This window comes from Crocodylus siamensis, chromosome 8 (assembly GCF_052110815.1).
Source record: "Crocodylus siamensis isolate JL-2025a chromosome 8, ASM5211081v1, whole genome shotgun sequence".
NCBI classification, from domain to species: domain Eukaryota; kingdom Metazoa; phylum Chordata; order Crocodylia; family Crocodylidae; genus Crocodylus; species Crocodylus siamensis.
Window position 1 is genome coordinate 66933745 of NC_143402.1, and position 14101 is coordinate 66947845.

The 14101-nt window shown below is 44.6% G+C and overlaps 2 protein-coding genes across 6 annotated transcripts in view; one reads left to right on the forward strand and one right to left on the reverse strand.

Moving 5' to 3' along the window:
• UNK (unk zinc finger) overlaps positions 1 to 8314 on the reverse strand; it is a 51900-nt gene extending 43586 nt beyond the window's left edge. The window contains exon 1 of one of the 5 annotated variants that reach the window (XM_090061395.1): positions 7273 to 8314. In XM_090061395.1, coding sequence (XP_089917521.1) covers positions 7273 to 7370 — 98 coding nt within the window. In that variant the 5' untranslated portion in view covers positions 7371 to 8314. The remainder of the gene's footprint in view (positions 1 to 7272) is intronic. The other 4 variants (XM_090061396.1, XM_090061393.1, XM_090061391.1 and 1 more) reach the window with 4 other exon arrangements.
• Positions 8315 to 12124: 3810 nt separating this feature from the next.
• On the forward strand, positions 12125 to 13898 carry H3-3B (H3.3 histone B). The gene is made up of 4 exons (XM_090061400.1): positions 12125 to 12279; positions 12633 to 12774; positions 12905 to 13058; positions 13181 to 13898. The coding sequence occupies exons 2-4, from the start codon at positions 12647 to 12649 to the stop codon at positions 13307 to 13309; spliced, it is 411 nt and encodes a 136-aa protein (XP_089917526.1). The 5' UTR covers positions 12125 to 12279; positions 12633 to 12646; the 3' UTR covers positions 13310 to 13898.
• The last annotated feature ends 203 nt before the right edge of the window (positions 13899 to 14101 follow it).

Sequence of the window (14101 nt, forward strand, 5' to 3'; positions counted from 1 at the left end):
AATGAATATGCAGATTATGTATGGCTTTCAGGATCCTTAAAGGTGCCACTGTGCTCTCTGGTGCTGCAAGGCTTGAGTACTGGTGCTGCAGTATTCACCCACAGCTTACTTCTCTGTGTTACGATGGTAATTCCAAGGGTTCTTACCGATAGCTCAAAGTCCTTTGAAGGTTTCGAGAGAAACCAGCTCTCTTAGTGCACTGGTATGGATTGCTGGGCAGCCTTCTTTAGTATGCAATATAACTGGATCAAAAAGAAAAAAACCCAGCCATTAAAATAATCTTGACTTTATAATTCATTCAGACTCTTCAGATATTCATCAGCTAGTCTTGGGGATCTTTCTCCCCTCGGCACTTCTGTAACGTTTATCGACAATAATGGAAGTTATGGGTATCAAGTGATGGGAAAAAAAAATGCTTACTTGTAATCCAAGACTATAATCTTTTTTAATAAACCACTGAGCTCCACAAAACCTTATTAGTAGTTTTACTCATCAATTGTACTTAGGGATGCCATTAGATTTTACAAGAACCTACAAAAAGCTCCTCTCTGATACATATATAGTTTCTTACCTACAGGCACAGTAAACTGCATTCTATTCAATATCTCTTGGTGGTCTGTGACTCTCTTCAGTGGGGGGTAAAGTTGCACCAGCTTTGGGTGGCTTAGCAAGCCAGTATTTTTACCTACAGCGCTGTTCTTCAAAACCTAAGATTTCTTTTTTTGAAGGAAGTCTAAACCTTTTACTGTTATAACTAACCTTTCAAACATGAATCAAATAAAACTGATGTAATGCAGTCTGGGCAAGTTATAAGGCCACCTGAAACAGCTTTAAGTATAAACTGTCACTATTAATTTCAAGGAGATACTAATTTAAATGTCAATGGTGTTAACTATTTCATAACTGGCCAAACTACACAAGAAGAGAGACACATTATTATAGTATGAAAATGACAGCATGCATTTAAACTTGTAATCATGAATAGGTGTTCGGAAAGTACCAAGAATGCAGTGAATGTCTTCACCTTCCTTATTCATGAGGTTTAAAATCAAAGAGAAAAAGAAAAGAGCTTCCCAGGAAGTGAAGTTAGTGAATCCCCCTCTTCCCCATCAGCTACCATAGGAATCCCAGCATACGTAATGGAGTTCTCTCTCATGGCTCTGCATAAGACAAGAGTAGGGCTGGACAGGTATGCCCAGTCAAAGAAAACCATGCAACTGCAAGACGTTTACCCAAAAAAAGTTCTATACCCATGTAAAATTGCTTTTTTGATACATTCTTGAAAAGATTTTGTATCATGTAGGATTAAAAACATGCTAAGTTAAACCATAATTCTTGACAGAGAAAAAAAAACTGAGACTGCAAAGCTTATCAGTTCAACACGTACAAATGGGAGAAGATGGAAGCAGGTTCAAACTTTTCAGAAGTGTAAAAGAAACATATGCTGGCAAGAAACATACATGTTCCACAATAAACAGAACTTTAATATAAAAGTAGGTCTTCGTTCTGCCAATGGGGCACACATCCTAACAACACAGAAGACTTCAAAGGAGCCATATTTTGGAGGAATGCACCATTTCAGCAGTGGCAATGCTTAACAAAACATACAGCTCCATTAAAAATGTTAATAATTTTGCTAGAATTTCATTTCCAAATAAAGCAAGCAAACAAAAGGTTCAGACAAGTCAAAACACCCGCTTCAATGCTTTCAAGACTAAACATGTTGGCTGTTGGTTTGAAACAAATATATATAATTTGCTTTATTTTTTTAATTCTCTCACACAGTATTTATTTCACAGAAATGTTTAAAATTTTCAGTTTCCTACCTACTCAAAATAAACCCAAATCTTGAAATTTAGGAATCCTTTGTGAAATGGAAGGTCTGTCCTCTCCACCAAGTTAGTACACAGGGCACCTCCAATACAGGAGTCACCGCAATGCAAACCCTTTGACAATTCTGAGATGTTGACATGACATCCAAAAGAACCATACCAAGAATAATCAAGAGACCCTCCGAAACAAGGGTTTGATCCTACAGCATGATTTAAGTCGATGGGATTGGGCTCAGAATAAATCAGTGGGGATCAGTCAGGTGCGGCAGTCCTTCTCCAAGAAGCCCCATTGACTCCAACCCTAAAGTGGAATCAGGGCCAAAATCCTCCACAAAAAAGAGTGGACTTCAACTCTAGTCTTCTAAGAAAGCATAAAGTCTAGACTCTTGGTTTCCAGCCTGCCTCTGTATACATTCTCTTTGGTAAATGTACACTGTGAATGCACCCATTCTTGTAACCGTCCCAAACTTCACATTTCTACCTTCTAGTTACTAGTCCCACTTCCTAATAACAATTCAGCAAGGCTCAGCCAGCCAATAAACCAGCCTGCACTTGTCTAATAATGTAAATAGACAATTACAGGTAACATAATGTAGCAGATACTGCTGGTGGTTCCTTGTGTTGAACGTACTAACAATAGGCATTCTGGTTTCTCCCAAATGGCCTGAGTGATCAGTGAGTTGGAAAGCTGCCCTGAAAATGTCTCTCTCTTTTAAACAAGGCCAGATTCTGCTGCTATAGCAGCATCAGCCTAGAAAACTGTATAGACTGAAAGGGCGTAACAAGACAGAGAAGACTTAGACCAATCATTTGTTATTTTTCGAGTTTGATTGGTTTGAAAAGAATACAAATGGTTAAGTCTGGGGGGAGTGGGGGGAAACAGTCTAAACTAGCTGCTCAAGAAGAGTAAGGATCCCTTTTCAGGTATCCTAAGAGGACAACTGCCGGTCCAGACCTGCTCATAAGATAAAACTAAGGGGTCCAGAGGAAAAGGCAGTCCACTGAAGGTAATAATGTATCTGAAAGTATAAATCTAACACACTGCTGATTTTTAATCGTATTTCCAGAGACAGAAAGTCTGCACGTATGAAGTCAGACCTATTTACACAGCTTGTTCACCCTGTCATCTCTGTCCAGTGATAAGAATTATGGTATGTTCGTGGTCTTAAATCTTGAGGGCCCAACCACCACAAATGCTTCAGACTCCTTTTTAAAGTGTTGTTATTTATGACTATGAATTTAAATGTAAAATTTTAGGTAGGGTAAGACAAAGTATTTGTCCTGTTGTTCAGAGGAAATCCAGGCCCCCATAAAAACAGCAGGATCAAATTTCCTCCTTTAACTTAATATTTATATAGCCATAGTACCCAGGGGCCATAGTCAAGTTTGGGAACCCAGTGTACAGGGTCTGTGCAAACACATGCAAAGACACAGAACTGGTCTTTACTGTAAAGTTAATTTGACTTATAAGATTGGGTGTTGCCCCAAATTTGACCTCTATCCCCACCCAAAAACCCTCAACTCAAGTGTGGTGGTGCTTTTAACCTCAAGTTGACTGATCCATAAGGAGGTATAAATCAAAGCATGAGTAACACAACGCTTCTGTTTTGAACACAACCACTCTAGTGCTAGTCTGCATCCACGAGTATTGTTAGTCTTCCAGTGCCACCCCGCAATTCCAGCATTTCCCCAGAAGAACAGATCATTTCTTTCACAATAGACTGAAAAACATTCCTTATATAGCTCATCCTACAGTAGTACTAAGAATCATGGGATGTTCTCCTACAGGCCTTACTAGCACACATTTTACCAGGTGTCTGTTCTCATGTGATACCAGCTACTTCTCTTGAGTTAACCTGCATGTAGATAATCTGGGTTAATTTAGTGATGAAAATGTACATGCAAGCTATTGCCCTAAAAGTTTACAACCTAAACCAGGAAACAATCATTTTCTCTCTGTGCAAAATTCACTTTGGGGATTAGGATGGAAAATGGGGTCACCATCCAAAGAGAGAGAGAGAGAGAGAGAAAGGAAAAAAAAAAAAAAAGAGAGAACATAATAAAATATACCTTTTCAATTCTCACCAAATGGGTTAACTCACCCTCATCTGAGAGTTTGATAACATAGCAAGAAACCAAGCGATCTGGTACTCAGATGAATGCATGCTGAAGAAATACTGATCCATGTTCATTTTTTCTGAACTTTAAGAGATGGATGAAAAGTCCACCACAGGATGTAAACTTCATCACACAATTAAAGTTCAATACTACTGAAAGTTAACCAGTATCAGCTATGTCCCACTGGAAGAGAGAGGCGTGCTCAATCAAAACAAAACCTTCAATACATTATGCCAGATAAGACAACTGATCCCTCGCTTTCAGTTTCTTTGAACCCAGTCTCTATTTGGATTTGAAGGTAACACATTAAAGACAAACTTGAAAAGATAATTGTACCAGATAGTAATCATAAGAAAATACAAAAACACAAATGTGCAACTTTTAGCTGATTTTTGAAATGACACACTGAGATCATTTTCCCTCTGCAAACAGCAACAATCAATGCAGATAGGTGAAACACCTCAATGACACATATCCAGGTCAAGCAGACATGCATGAAAACCTCTTTGTTCAAGTGTGTCTTTGCACTCTGATAAACACAGTGACACCATCCAACTCTCGCACTATTAAAAGGAACCCCCCACCTAAACAAAGACTTTCCATTTAATTAGCTCAGAGAGAAGCACTTTAAAATTTACTACTAACTGGACTTCTGCAGTCAGTGTTAAGAAATCTTATTAAATAAGCAGGAGACCTGATTCCCAAAGGAAAAACATGAATGTGCACTCCAGACCTCTCTAAGCCATCTACACTGCACACAACTGGTGTGAACACATCTCTGCTGCTTATTTACCACCTTTCTGTACACACCAATTGGGAACAAGTGAATGGGGACTTGTGTTTCAGCAGCCCGTGTTTGGCAGGAAGACAACCATAGCCCATAGCATCTCAAGCTCAGTTAGGGAAGCTTGCCATATATACTTTGTTTCCAAAAGTATCCAGTTATATTGATATATTACATGTGTCCCCAATGTCAAATCTATGATTCTATAAGGATCTCAGTCACTTAACACAATACGGGGAGCTGGAGATATGGCATATAAGCAACAACTGTCATTTCATGCTCTCTTTTGCTGGTGTTCTAGAGCAAATAGAAAGGATTTCCACTCTAGATATAAAATTGCAGTACAAAGTAAGTAAGATCCCATGGGAATATTGCCAGCAATTTAGAAAATTATACTAATAAGGAAACTGGGACAATTCCTAACAAACACAACCAAAAATTCTCTGAGACAGGGATTCCCAGAAGACAGCAAAGGATGTAGCTAAATAATTCTAGCTGCATTTACTTACAACTGTAATGCCATTTTATAGAAACAAAATTAACAAGAGGGGGAGAAGAAAAGATTGAAATATTAACAGCACGGAAGTTGTTAACACGAAGAGAAGTAAACAACATTTCTTGCATTATACTAAAAAAAAAAGTTCCTGAGATGATGGCTAGTGCAAACATTTGCAAACACTTCCACAGTATGGATCTCATGCTAATAGTCCCAAGACGCATCCATCCACAGTCATGCAGACTTTCACCACTCCTATGACAACTGTCAGATATCTACAGTTGCTTTCACAGATGGACAATATACAAATAGTTATCTGCCTCGCAGGTAAGAGTTCTGTCCTCCACTTGAAGTGAATCACACTCTCCTTCCCTTCTGCAGGAATGGCCCTAGGGGACAGAGCTTAACTGGATTCGCCTCGTTTCCAGATGATCCTACAGACTTCCAAGCTCTAGAGACGCAGCTGGAAAAGAGGACAACTAGTGCAATGTGACCAGTCAATACCCTGCACACTACGGCTGGAAAATAGAAATTGAGGGGATGTTGGAAGCGACTGTGAGGTAGCACCCTTACAGTTCTGCTCCCAACTCTGCTAAAGACTCACTGTATGGTTTCTTGAGGGCAAGTTATTTATAATTGGTTTGCTTCAGTTCATTCCCCTGCAACAAAAGCAGGCATTGCATGGCTTAATCCTTGGGACACATTTTACATTCACTGGCTGGACGCAGCTACAGAAATGCAAAGTCCTATTTTCGAGCAGAACAAGATCGACCATTATTCTTAAGGGAAAAAGCCACATGTAGAAAACATAATCACGTGCTCCTTCTTCTAGGACTGAGCGCGGGGGCCTAGTGACACACAAATGATGGGAGTAGTTTCTTCTGCTGTTTCTTTCCTCTGTGGACAACACCCTCCAGTGACAAAGGTGATGAAATTCACTGATATTTTCTTTACGTGGCAGAGGTCCAATCTCATGTTTTTCAAGAGGAGACGCAAGAACTGAGATAGGCCTGTCCTCCTCCTCCCCATCACCAACTGCCCCTTCACAAAGATGTTCCTACCACTCTCAACCCTTCCATACTCCTCCCACCACCTTTTTTTTAAATTTCACTTTACTGCCACCACTTCCAACCCAAACCCTTGGGACACCAAGGGGATGCCATGCAAACGCAAAAGGCCATGTCTCCAGAACGCCATAGGAAACAACACGGTAGCCCTCTCTGCTGCTTGGCGCAGGGGAGATTTCCCACGTGGAGGCCCCAGCTCGTGTCACGGATGCAAACACATGCCACCAACATTTCCTTCACGCTCAACATGGGACAGGAGAAGACAAGGAAGCAGCACACGCCGGCACCCATCCCTCCAGGGAGGGAGACACCCGAAAAGCTTCCTACACATGACATCTGCATGCAGCGGCAGCTCCCTCACGGGGACCCAGGAAGAGCTCTGCCCCAGGGCACAAACACATGTTGGCACCAGCTGCACATCTCCCCTTTGGGCGCAGACATGCTCTTTCCACAGAGGCCATGTTTTGCCGGGGGTCACGCAAGGCAGGGGTCTTCCATGATACAGGTGAGTAACATGTCCTAGCCCTTGTACACGTGTATACACACCGCGAGGGGCCCCCGCACGCTCCATGCAGCGGCCGGGTAGCAGGAAACACGGGCTGGGGCTGCAAGGCTCCACCACAAGGAGGTGCCACCACACAGCACCAGGGGTGACATGGCCTCCTGCGGGGGGCGTGGCCCCCCGCCAGCAGCCTCGTTGTGGGGAAGGCAGCGCGGGCGGCCGTTGGGCGCGTGGTGCATCATGGTCAGCGCGTGTGGGTGTGCGCGGGGGGAGGGGGAGTCGCTCCGGCCCTGCCCCGCCCCCGCCCCGAGGGCGAGCTCCCCCCGGCCCAGGCCGGCCGCGGCCGGTTCCAGCCGGCGCCGGGCGGGCGGGCGGTTGGTTTCCGTTGCGCGCGTGCCGCACGCTGCCCGCTGACGTCAGGCGCGCGGGCGGGCGCCGGGCGGAGGGCGGCGGCGGGCGCTCTCGCTACGTACGTGTAGTGCTGCGGTTTCTCGGGCTGCGCCTGCAGCGCGCTGGCGGGGGCCGCTGGCCCGGCCGCGGGAGGGCCGCTCGCCACCGGGCCCTTCGACATGCTCCTGCTTGACGCTGCTTCGTCCGCCGCCGCCGCAGCTACCGCCGAGGAGACCTTTATTATTCACTCTGCGCGGTCCGCACGGAGACCGCATCGCGCAGGCGCCGCCGCCGCCATTGCCGCCCCGGTGGCGCGGGGCAGGATGGGACTTGTAGTCCGCGCCGTCGCGCCAGCGCCGCCGACCCGGGACACCGGTTCCGGCCTGGCGGACTACAACTCCCAGCAGCGCCCCGCGGCTGCTGCCCCGGATCCTGTCCGGCGCGGCGCATGATGGGGCTCGTAGTCCTGTTGCCCCGGTGCCTGGCTGGACATCGCTTAGGCGGCGAGGATCCGCGCCGGCAGCCCGCATCGGAGGCCAGGGCTGTGAAGAGCCAGGCTGGCACTGCAGTGCTCGCTGATCCCCTGTATTGAAAGCAGGCTGGTTAGCAACCAGCCAGCCTCAGCCCCCCGCCCTCATATCCCACCCCCCCATCACCCTACTGTACATTCAGGAGAGGACTCAGCCTTTGGGGACGTTTTAGGGGCATGTGGCATTTTTGTGGGGACCCCCGGGCATGAGGCATTGCAGGGGGCTGGGGAACGTCATCACTCGGATGCTCCCAAGAAATGCAAGGGCATTCCAGCACAGCGTACAGCACCCCTTGATTCTGGCCTGCCCAGACCTATGGTCCCCAACCTACCCTAATGCAGCATGGCGACATGGGGCCAGGAAGAGCCAGTGATTAATAGCGTGCTATTGTGGGAGGAGGAGGAGAAGCAAGGAAGTGGGATGCAAGAAAGTGCCTCCGAGTAGTTAGCCCTTGCCTGGAAAAAAAAGCTCTTCCCTGAAGAAGTTACATCAATGGGATTTTACACATCCAAACCTGAAGAGCTTTTGAAGTTAACATCTTCTCCCATGGGAGAAGATATAGAAATATATAGAGTGCTGCCAACAAAGGCTTATATATGTATGTAGATCTAGATATAGATGCAGGTATATCTATAGATCTGTATAGGTATGTAAGCCTTTGCAGCATCTAGCTATGTATAGATATTTATATCTCATCTATAGATGGATATTAATATCTATCTACCTACCTTTGTTTACAGTACTTTGATCTCAGGCTCAGGTTGTTACTTTTTTATTAACTCATAGGACTATGTTTACAGCATTGGGGAAGACCAGCAGGATTTACAGTGAGATGAACACCTATCATTTTAACTTAGCTATTATGCATGGATTTTAAAATATTCAAGACTTAGGCTTAGCTCATGCACAGGTTTTGTATCTTCCTACATTTCGGTGAGGGGCAAGATTCATTGATTGATTTGTTACTGAAACATATCTTGATACAATGCTTAGGATGTGGATGCAATTATATAGAACTAGTTTAATGACTTCTTCCCCTGCCTTTCCAGGATAAGATAAAATGGTAGTAGCACCGTACAAGCCTGCCACACACGTATAAAAGCAGCGTAAGAGCTGAGACTGTAGAAGCAAGAAATATTGTATTATTAAATTGTCATAACATCCCTGAAAATGAAGTAGACTTTGTGTATAGTATATAGATATACTTGGTTACCTCCACTTAAGACCAATGTGATACTTGCTGTTTTCAAGCCAAAGAATTTCAAACTGTTCAGTGTGGATCACATTTAGTTATTGTTTAACAAAGCTAGCTTCCTATTCATAATTATCTCAAGTTCTTGCCTGTGCTACATTTGTTTACATTCAAAAGCAACAGTGGAAATGCTAATCTATTTTTACCCCTATTTTAAAGCAATTTAGCAACAAAAAATAGGAAGGAAAACCCAATATCACATGACTTGTCAGCTCCACCGTCTGTCAGAGAATGCTTCATGCACTCTTGTTTGAAAACCAGTGCTTTTAAGCTATGTACACTGCCTTTTAGACCAACTAGACCTGGTAGCATACTTGTTCCCTTTGATAGTTCTGTTCCATTTCCCAGTGAGGAAAACCCAGAATGTACTGTGAATGGCACCTCAGCAAAGTTAGCCACATGCCTGGTTAATTTGACTAGTCTGCACTCTGTCTCTCTTACGTGTATTTGCATATTGTAGATGTGTATCTACATGTATACACTTTCTTTGGTATTTTGCACATATGCTTGCCTCCCATTGCTTTAGTTTTGTTTTCTATAACAGCCAGAGTAGTTTTTCTCCAGTCCAAAGTAAACGAGAACAAAAAGTTACAAAAGTATCCCTACAATTAGAGGCCAAAGCATTCATCATTACTAATAAAAATATTGAGGAACAAGGCATTTGAACTCTAATTAATGAAAGTTAAGCACTGTCTTTTTTGTATTGTTAGCAGGGCATCACCTTGTTTAAAAAAAGCAGCAGGGGGATTAACCAGTGGCCATCAGGAAGCATTTAAACTGTGAAAGGTTCTGGAAGGCTAGTTTCTTCATTTTCTCCGTATTTTCAAGTCAGTCAAAATAAAATGGGCTCCTGCTTTCAGTCTGGGATTTGGGTGAAATGGAGTGTTTGATAGGTCCTGGTTCCAAAATGTCAGCAAATACACTGCCCTATTGTACAGGCTAATTACCATCATTTAATTACTGAATGCTGTACGTATTGCAATTTGCTTTCATCAGGAACTGCCTTTATATACAAACCCCAGAGAAAAGTAAACAGAGGGAAGAAGTTAGGTGGAAAGGATGCACATATGTCCAGACAGTAGTCTGTCCCCTGGAGCATGTGATGTATCCTGTCGCACCATGTCAGTATACACGGCTTGAACTGCCCATAACAGGCTACAAAGCAAGACACAGACCTTCATGTGTGCAGCAATGCTGTGTAACCCAAAGCTCTCATGAGCTGATTCTGCCCTTCACTTGTTTTTAATCAATGAAGCTTTAGTTGTGTTTTAAATGGACACTTTGCAAACATACAGTTGCTTGCAAGAATCAATATTAGAAAGGCATTTTCGTTTTGTTCTTTCATGAGCTGTAAACACTGCTATGATCCATGGGAGCTGCAGGGGCCTGATCATGCTCGTCTTATTCCTGCTCCCATTGAAGAAAGGACTGCAAAATTTTCTCCATCTGTTGGTGCACATGAAAATGGTTACATTTAGTCCTATGTAATCCTTGATACTGGCAAGATACAATCTTACATTTTACTGATGTATTTACACTCAACTTTGCAGCTGTGTTTTCCAGTCACAAGGAGTGCATATTTTAGTTTATTTTATTTCAATCTTTTGCAATAATGTTGATTACTTGCTTCACACATCCTTAGTGAGTGTGAGGTCTTCCATTCTGCAAAGACTTACCCAAAAACTTAACTTTAAGCACATAAACCCTTTTATTGATGGATTCCTAGCCTCCCTAAAGTCAATAATTGAACAACTATTTATCCTAATACGGGTCAAATGTTGCCTATTCACTTGAATGGGATTAAACCTGCATGTGTTACTAGAATTGCAGCTGAAGTTTGGAATACAGCTCTATGACTTTTTCTAGCTACTATATTATGTTTAGTTAAATTATAGCTCTTATTTGATAAAGTGGTGTACCTCTGCTCAGGACATGGGCAATGACTATACAGGTATGATATGTCTGCATATAATACATATGTTATAATGATTACATTGTTTCTATGGGTCGATGCTTATATAATCTATAGTTATAATGATTGCATTGTTATACAGACACACACATATATATACATATATACTGTTCATATGATTACACACACATACGTGCATATATATCCCCATGTATACACACACATGTGCTTAATATATACCTTTTATATGAAAACTGATATGGGAAACGTATGTTATTAAGTTTGTGAAAGGCATTATGGGACTTAATTAGAGTGATGTATAGTTCATGAAAGTTGTTGCAATATACCTGGCCTCAATCCTTCAGTAAACTCTAGGGTGAACTTAATCAGAACCATATTGGGTTAAATTTTCATCTATAAATATTTGCCAGAACCTGGCTTGCTCTATGAAGTATGATATTAAACTCATTATATTATTAACAGCCTTTAAAAATAATAATAATATGGTCACCCCTTGTGCCCATTAATAAGGAGCACTCTTATTTTTTCAGGCAATATTGATAATTTCCCAGGGTTAGTCCTTTAAAAACACTTTCCAAATTCAAGGTATTTAGTGGAGTTGAAAGATTTCAATTTCCCACCAGCCCTGACCCGAGATACTGGCCCATGTGAGATGAAACGATTAACAGGGGGAAAAAACCCGACAAAAACCGTTCCTAATTAGAGAGATGCGCCTGCAAAACGCTCTAGAACCCGAAGTTAATTCATTATTAATTGTTTGGGCTGCTATTGGCAGGACACATTAAATGCACTTTTGGCAACGTCCATTTTTGCGGGGCAGTGTCGAGGCTGCCGGGATCCCAACACGAAGACAGCCCACTGCCCCTACCAGCACGGCTCTGCACAGCTCTCTGTCCCCCACCTACCCTCCCCAGCTGCGCCTGGGACACTCGCAGCCGCTGCCTTCCTATTGACTTTCCATTGTGGAGCTTTGCAACAAAGGGTAGGATCCAAACCATGTTCTGTTTCGTCCAATCAGCTCGGCAGACCAGGCCTTTTTTCCGATTGGCTTGTTCCTGCCTCACAAGAGCCAATCGGCACGCGACTTTAACAACCAATCAGCCGCGGGGGCCGCGTCCAATCGGCGGCGAGAAACCGGAGCACGGCCTTTGTGTCCCGTGACGGCATGGCGCCGGCGGAGGTGCGGGCCAATAAGCCGGCGCGCCGTTTCCAGGTATTGTGAGGTCAGCACGCCGCGCGCCGCCCCCACTATAAAAAGCGGGTCCCCGCGGCGGGGAGGGCACAGTGAGGGGGTTGTTGGCGGTAGAACGAGCGGCAGCGGGACGCGGACAGCGCTCAGCGGACGACAGGGCCGGTACCTCTCCTGCTCCCAGCGGTGAGTGCGGCCCGGGTACGGCGCGGGGTGGACCGGGGCCTGGAGCGCCGCGCGGTGTCGGCCGGGTGGGGGCGATCGCGGCTCCCATCGGTGGGTCCCGGCCGGGGGGGGGGGGGGTAGAGCGGCCATGACTCAGCTGCTTCTTCCTCTGGGGTGCGGGGGAGGGGAGAGCCCGGGTTAGGCGGGGATGGTGAGTGTGACTCCTTCCGCTCCCCGGGGAGCGGCTCACGGACATCTGTGCAGGGCGTGGGGGAAGGGAGGTGTGTGGGTGAGCAAGGATCCCGGTTGGGGGTGGGGAGGTATGGGGTGCGATCCCTGTGGGATCGGCTTCACACCCGTCTCCTTTCCTCCAGGTAAGTGAAGGACAATGGCTCGTACAAAGCAGACCGCCCGTAAATCCACTGGGGGGAAAGCTCCACGTAAACAGCTGGCCACCAAAGCTGCCAGGAAAAGCGCTCCCTCTACCGGCGGAGTCAAGAAACCTCATCGCTACAGGTAAGGAAATTGTGGGTGGCCCTGATGACGGCCATGCTCAACCGCCCCCGCCACTCGTCACCAGAGCCTGCGCCAGGAGAACTGGCGGGCAGCCACGTGGGCTCAAAGTTCTCCCTCTCCTTCCTCCCAGGCCGGGCACTGTGGCCCTCCGCGAGATCCGTCGTTATCAGAAGTCAACAGAGCTGTTGATCCGTAAGCTTCCCTTCCAGCGGTTGGTAAGGGAAATTGCTCAAGACTTCAAGACGGACTTGAGGTTCCAGAGTGCGGCCATTGGCGCGCTGCAGGTACTTGCGAATGGCTGGCTTGCTACTGTTTCGGTCGGGAATTTGAGGAAGCTTGGGGAGCAGGTGCAGTTTTTCCTAAAGGCTCCTAACAAGTCTCTCTCCCTCTTGTGTCCTTGAAACAGGAGGCTAGTGAAGCGTATCTGGTGGGTCTCTTTGAAGATACAAACCTGTGTGCCATCCATGCCAAGAGAGTTACCATCATGCCCAAAGACATCCAGTTGGCTCGCAGGATACGGGGAGAGAGAGCTTAAGTGAAGGCAGTTTTTATGGTGTTTTGTAGTAAATTCTGTAAAATACTTTGGTTTTAATTTGTGACTTTTTTTTGTAAGAAATTGTTTATAATATGTTGCATTTGTACTTAAGTCATTCCATCTTTCACTCAGGATGAATGCTCAAAGTGACTGTTCACATAAACCTCAGTGATGTGAGCCTTGTTGCTCAGAAGTGACAAGTTGCTAATATGCAGAAGGGATGGGTGATCTTTCTTGCTTCTCATGCATGTTTCTGTATGTTAATGACTTGTTGGGTAGCTAAACTTGTAAGGTACTAGAATTGATATAAATGTGTACAGGGTCCTTTTGCAATAAAACTGGTTATGACTTGATCCAAGTGTTTAACAATTGGGGCTGTTAAGTCTGACCATACATCACTGTGATAGAATGTGGACTTTTTCAGAGGGTGCAACTACAAGTCTTAACCACAGTGTAACTTACAGTTTCCTAAAAAAAAAAAAAAGAAAAAAGTAAACCTGGCAGCTATAGAATACACTATGTGCATTTATAATAGCTATTTTATATATTGTAGTGTCAACATTTTTAAATTAAATGTTTTACATTCACATGTGAGGAGTTGTGTCATTGGTGTGTCATGGGGCTAAGTTAATAAGCTGGCTCTTCATTGTGTAAAGTGTTCTAGGAAGCACCTCTTTTGGGGTTTTTTTTGTGTTTGCTGTGCAGGGGAGAGTAAAGGTGTAGGACTTGGATTTGCTAACTACTAGCGTAGCTTACTGCATGACTGACTAAAGGGGAAGCTTAGGGCTGTAC

Bases quoted from the DNA above. Each gene is read 5' to 3' on its own strand.
- H3-3B (XM_090061400.1), top strand. From the start codon at position 12,647: ATGGCTCGTACAAAGCAGACCGCCCGTAAATCCACTGGGGGGAAAGCT. The intron at 12,775-12,904 runs GTAAGGAAATTG...CCTTCCTCCCAG, and splicing joins AAGAAACCTCATCGCTACAG to GCCGGGCACTGTGGCCCTCC. The intron at 13,059-13,180 runs GTACTTGCGAAT...TCCTTGAAACAG, and splicing joins CGGCCATTGGCGCGCTGCAG to GAGGCTAGTGAAGCGTATCT.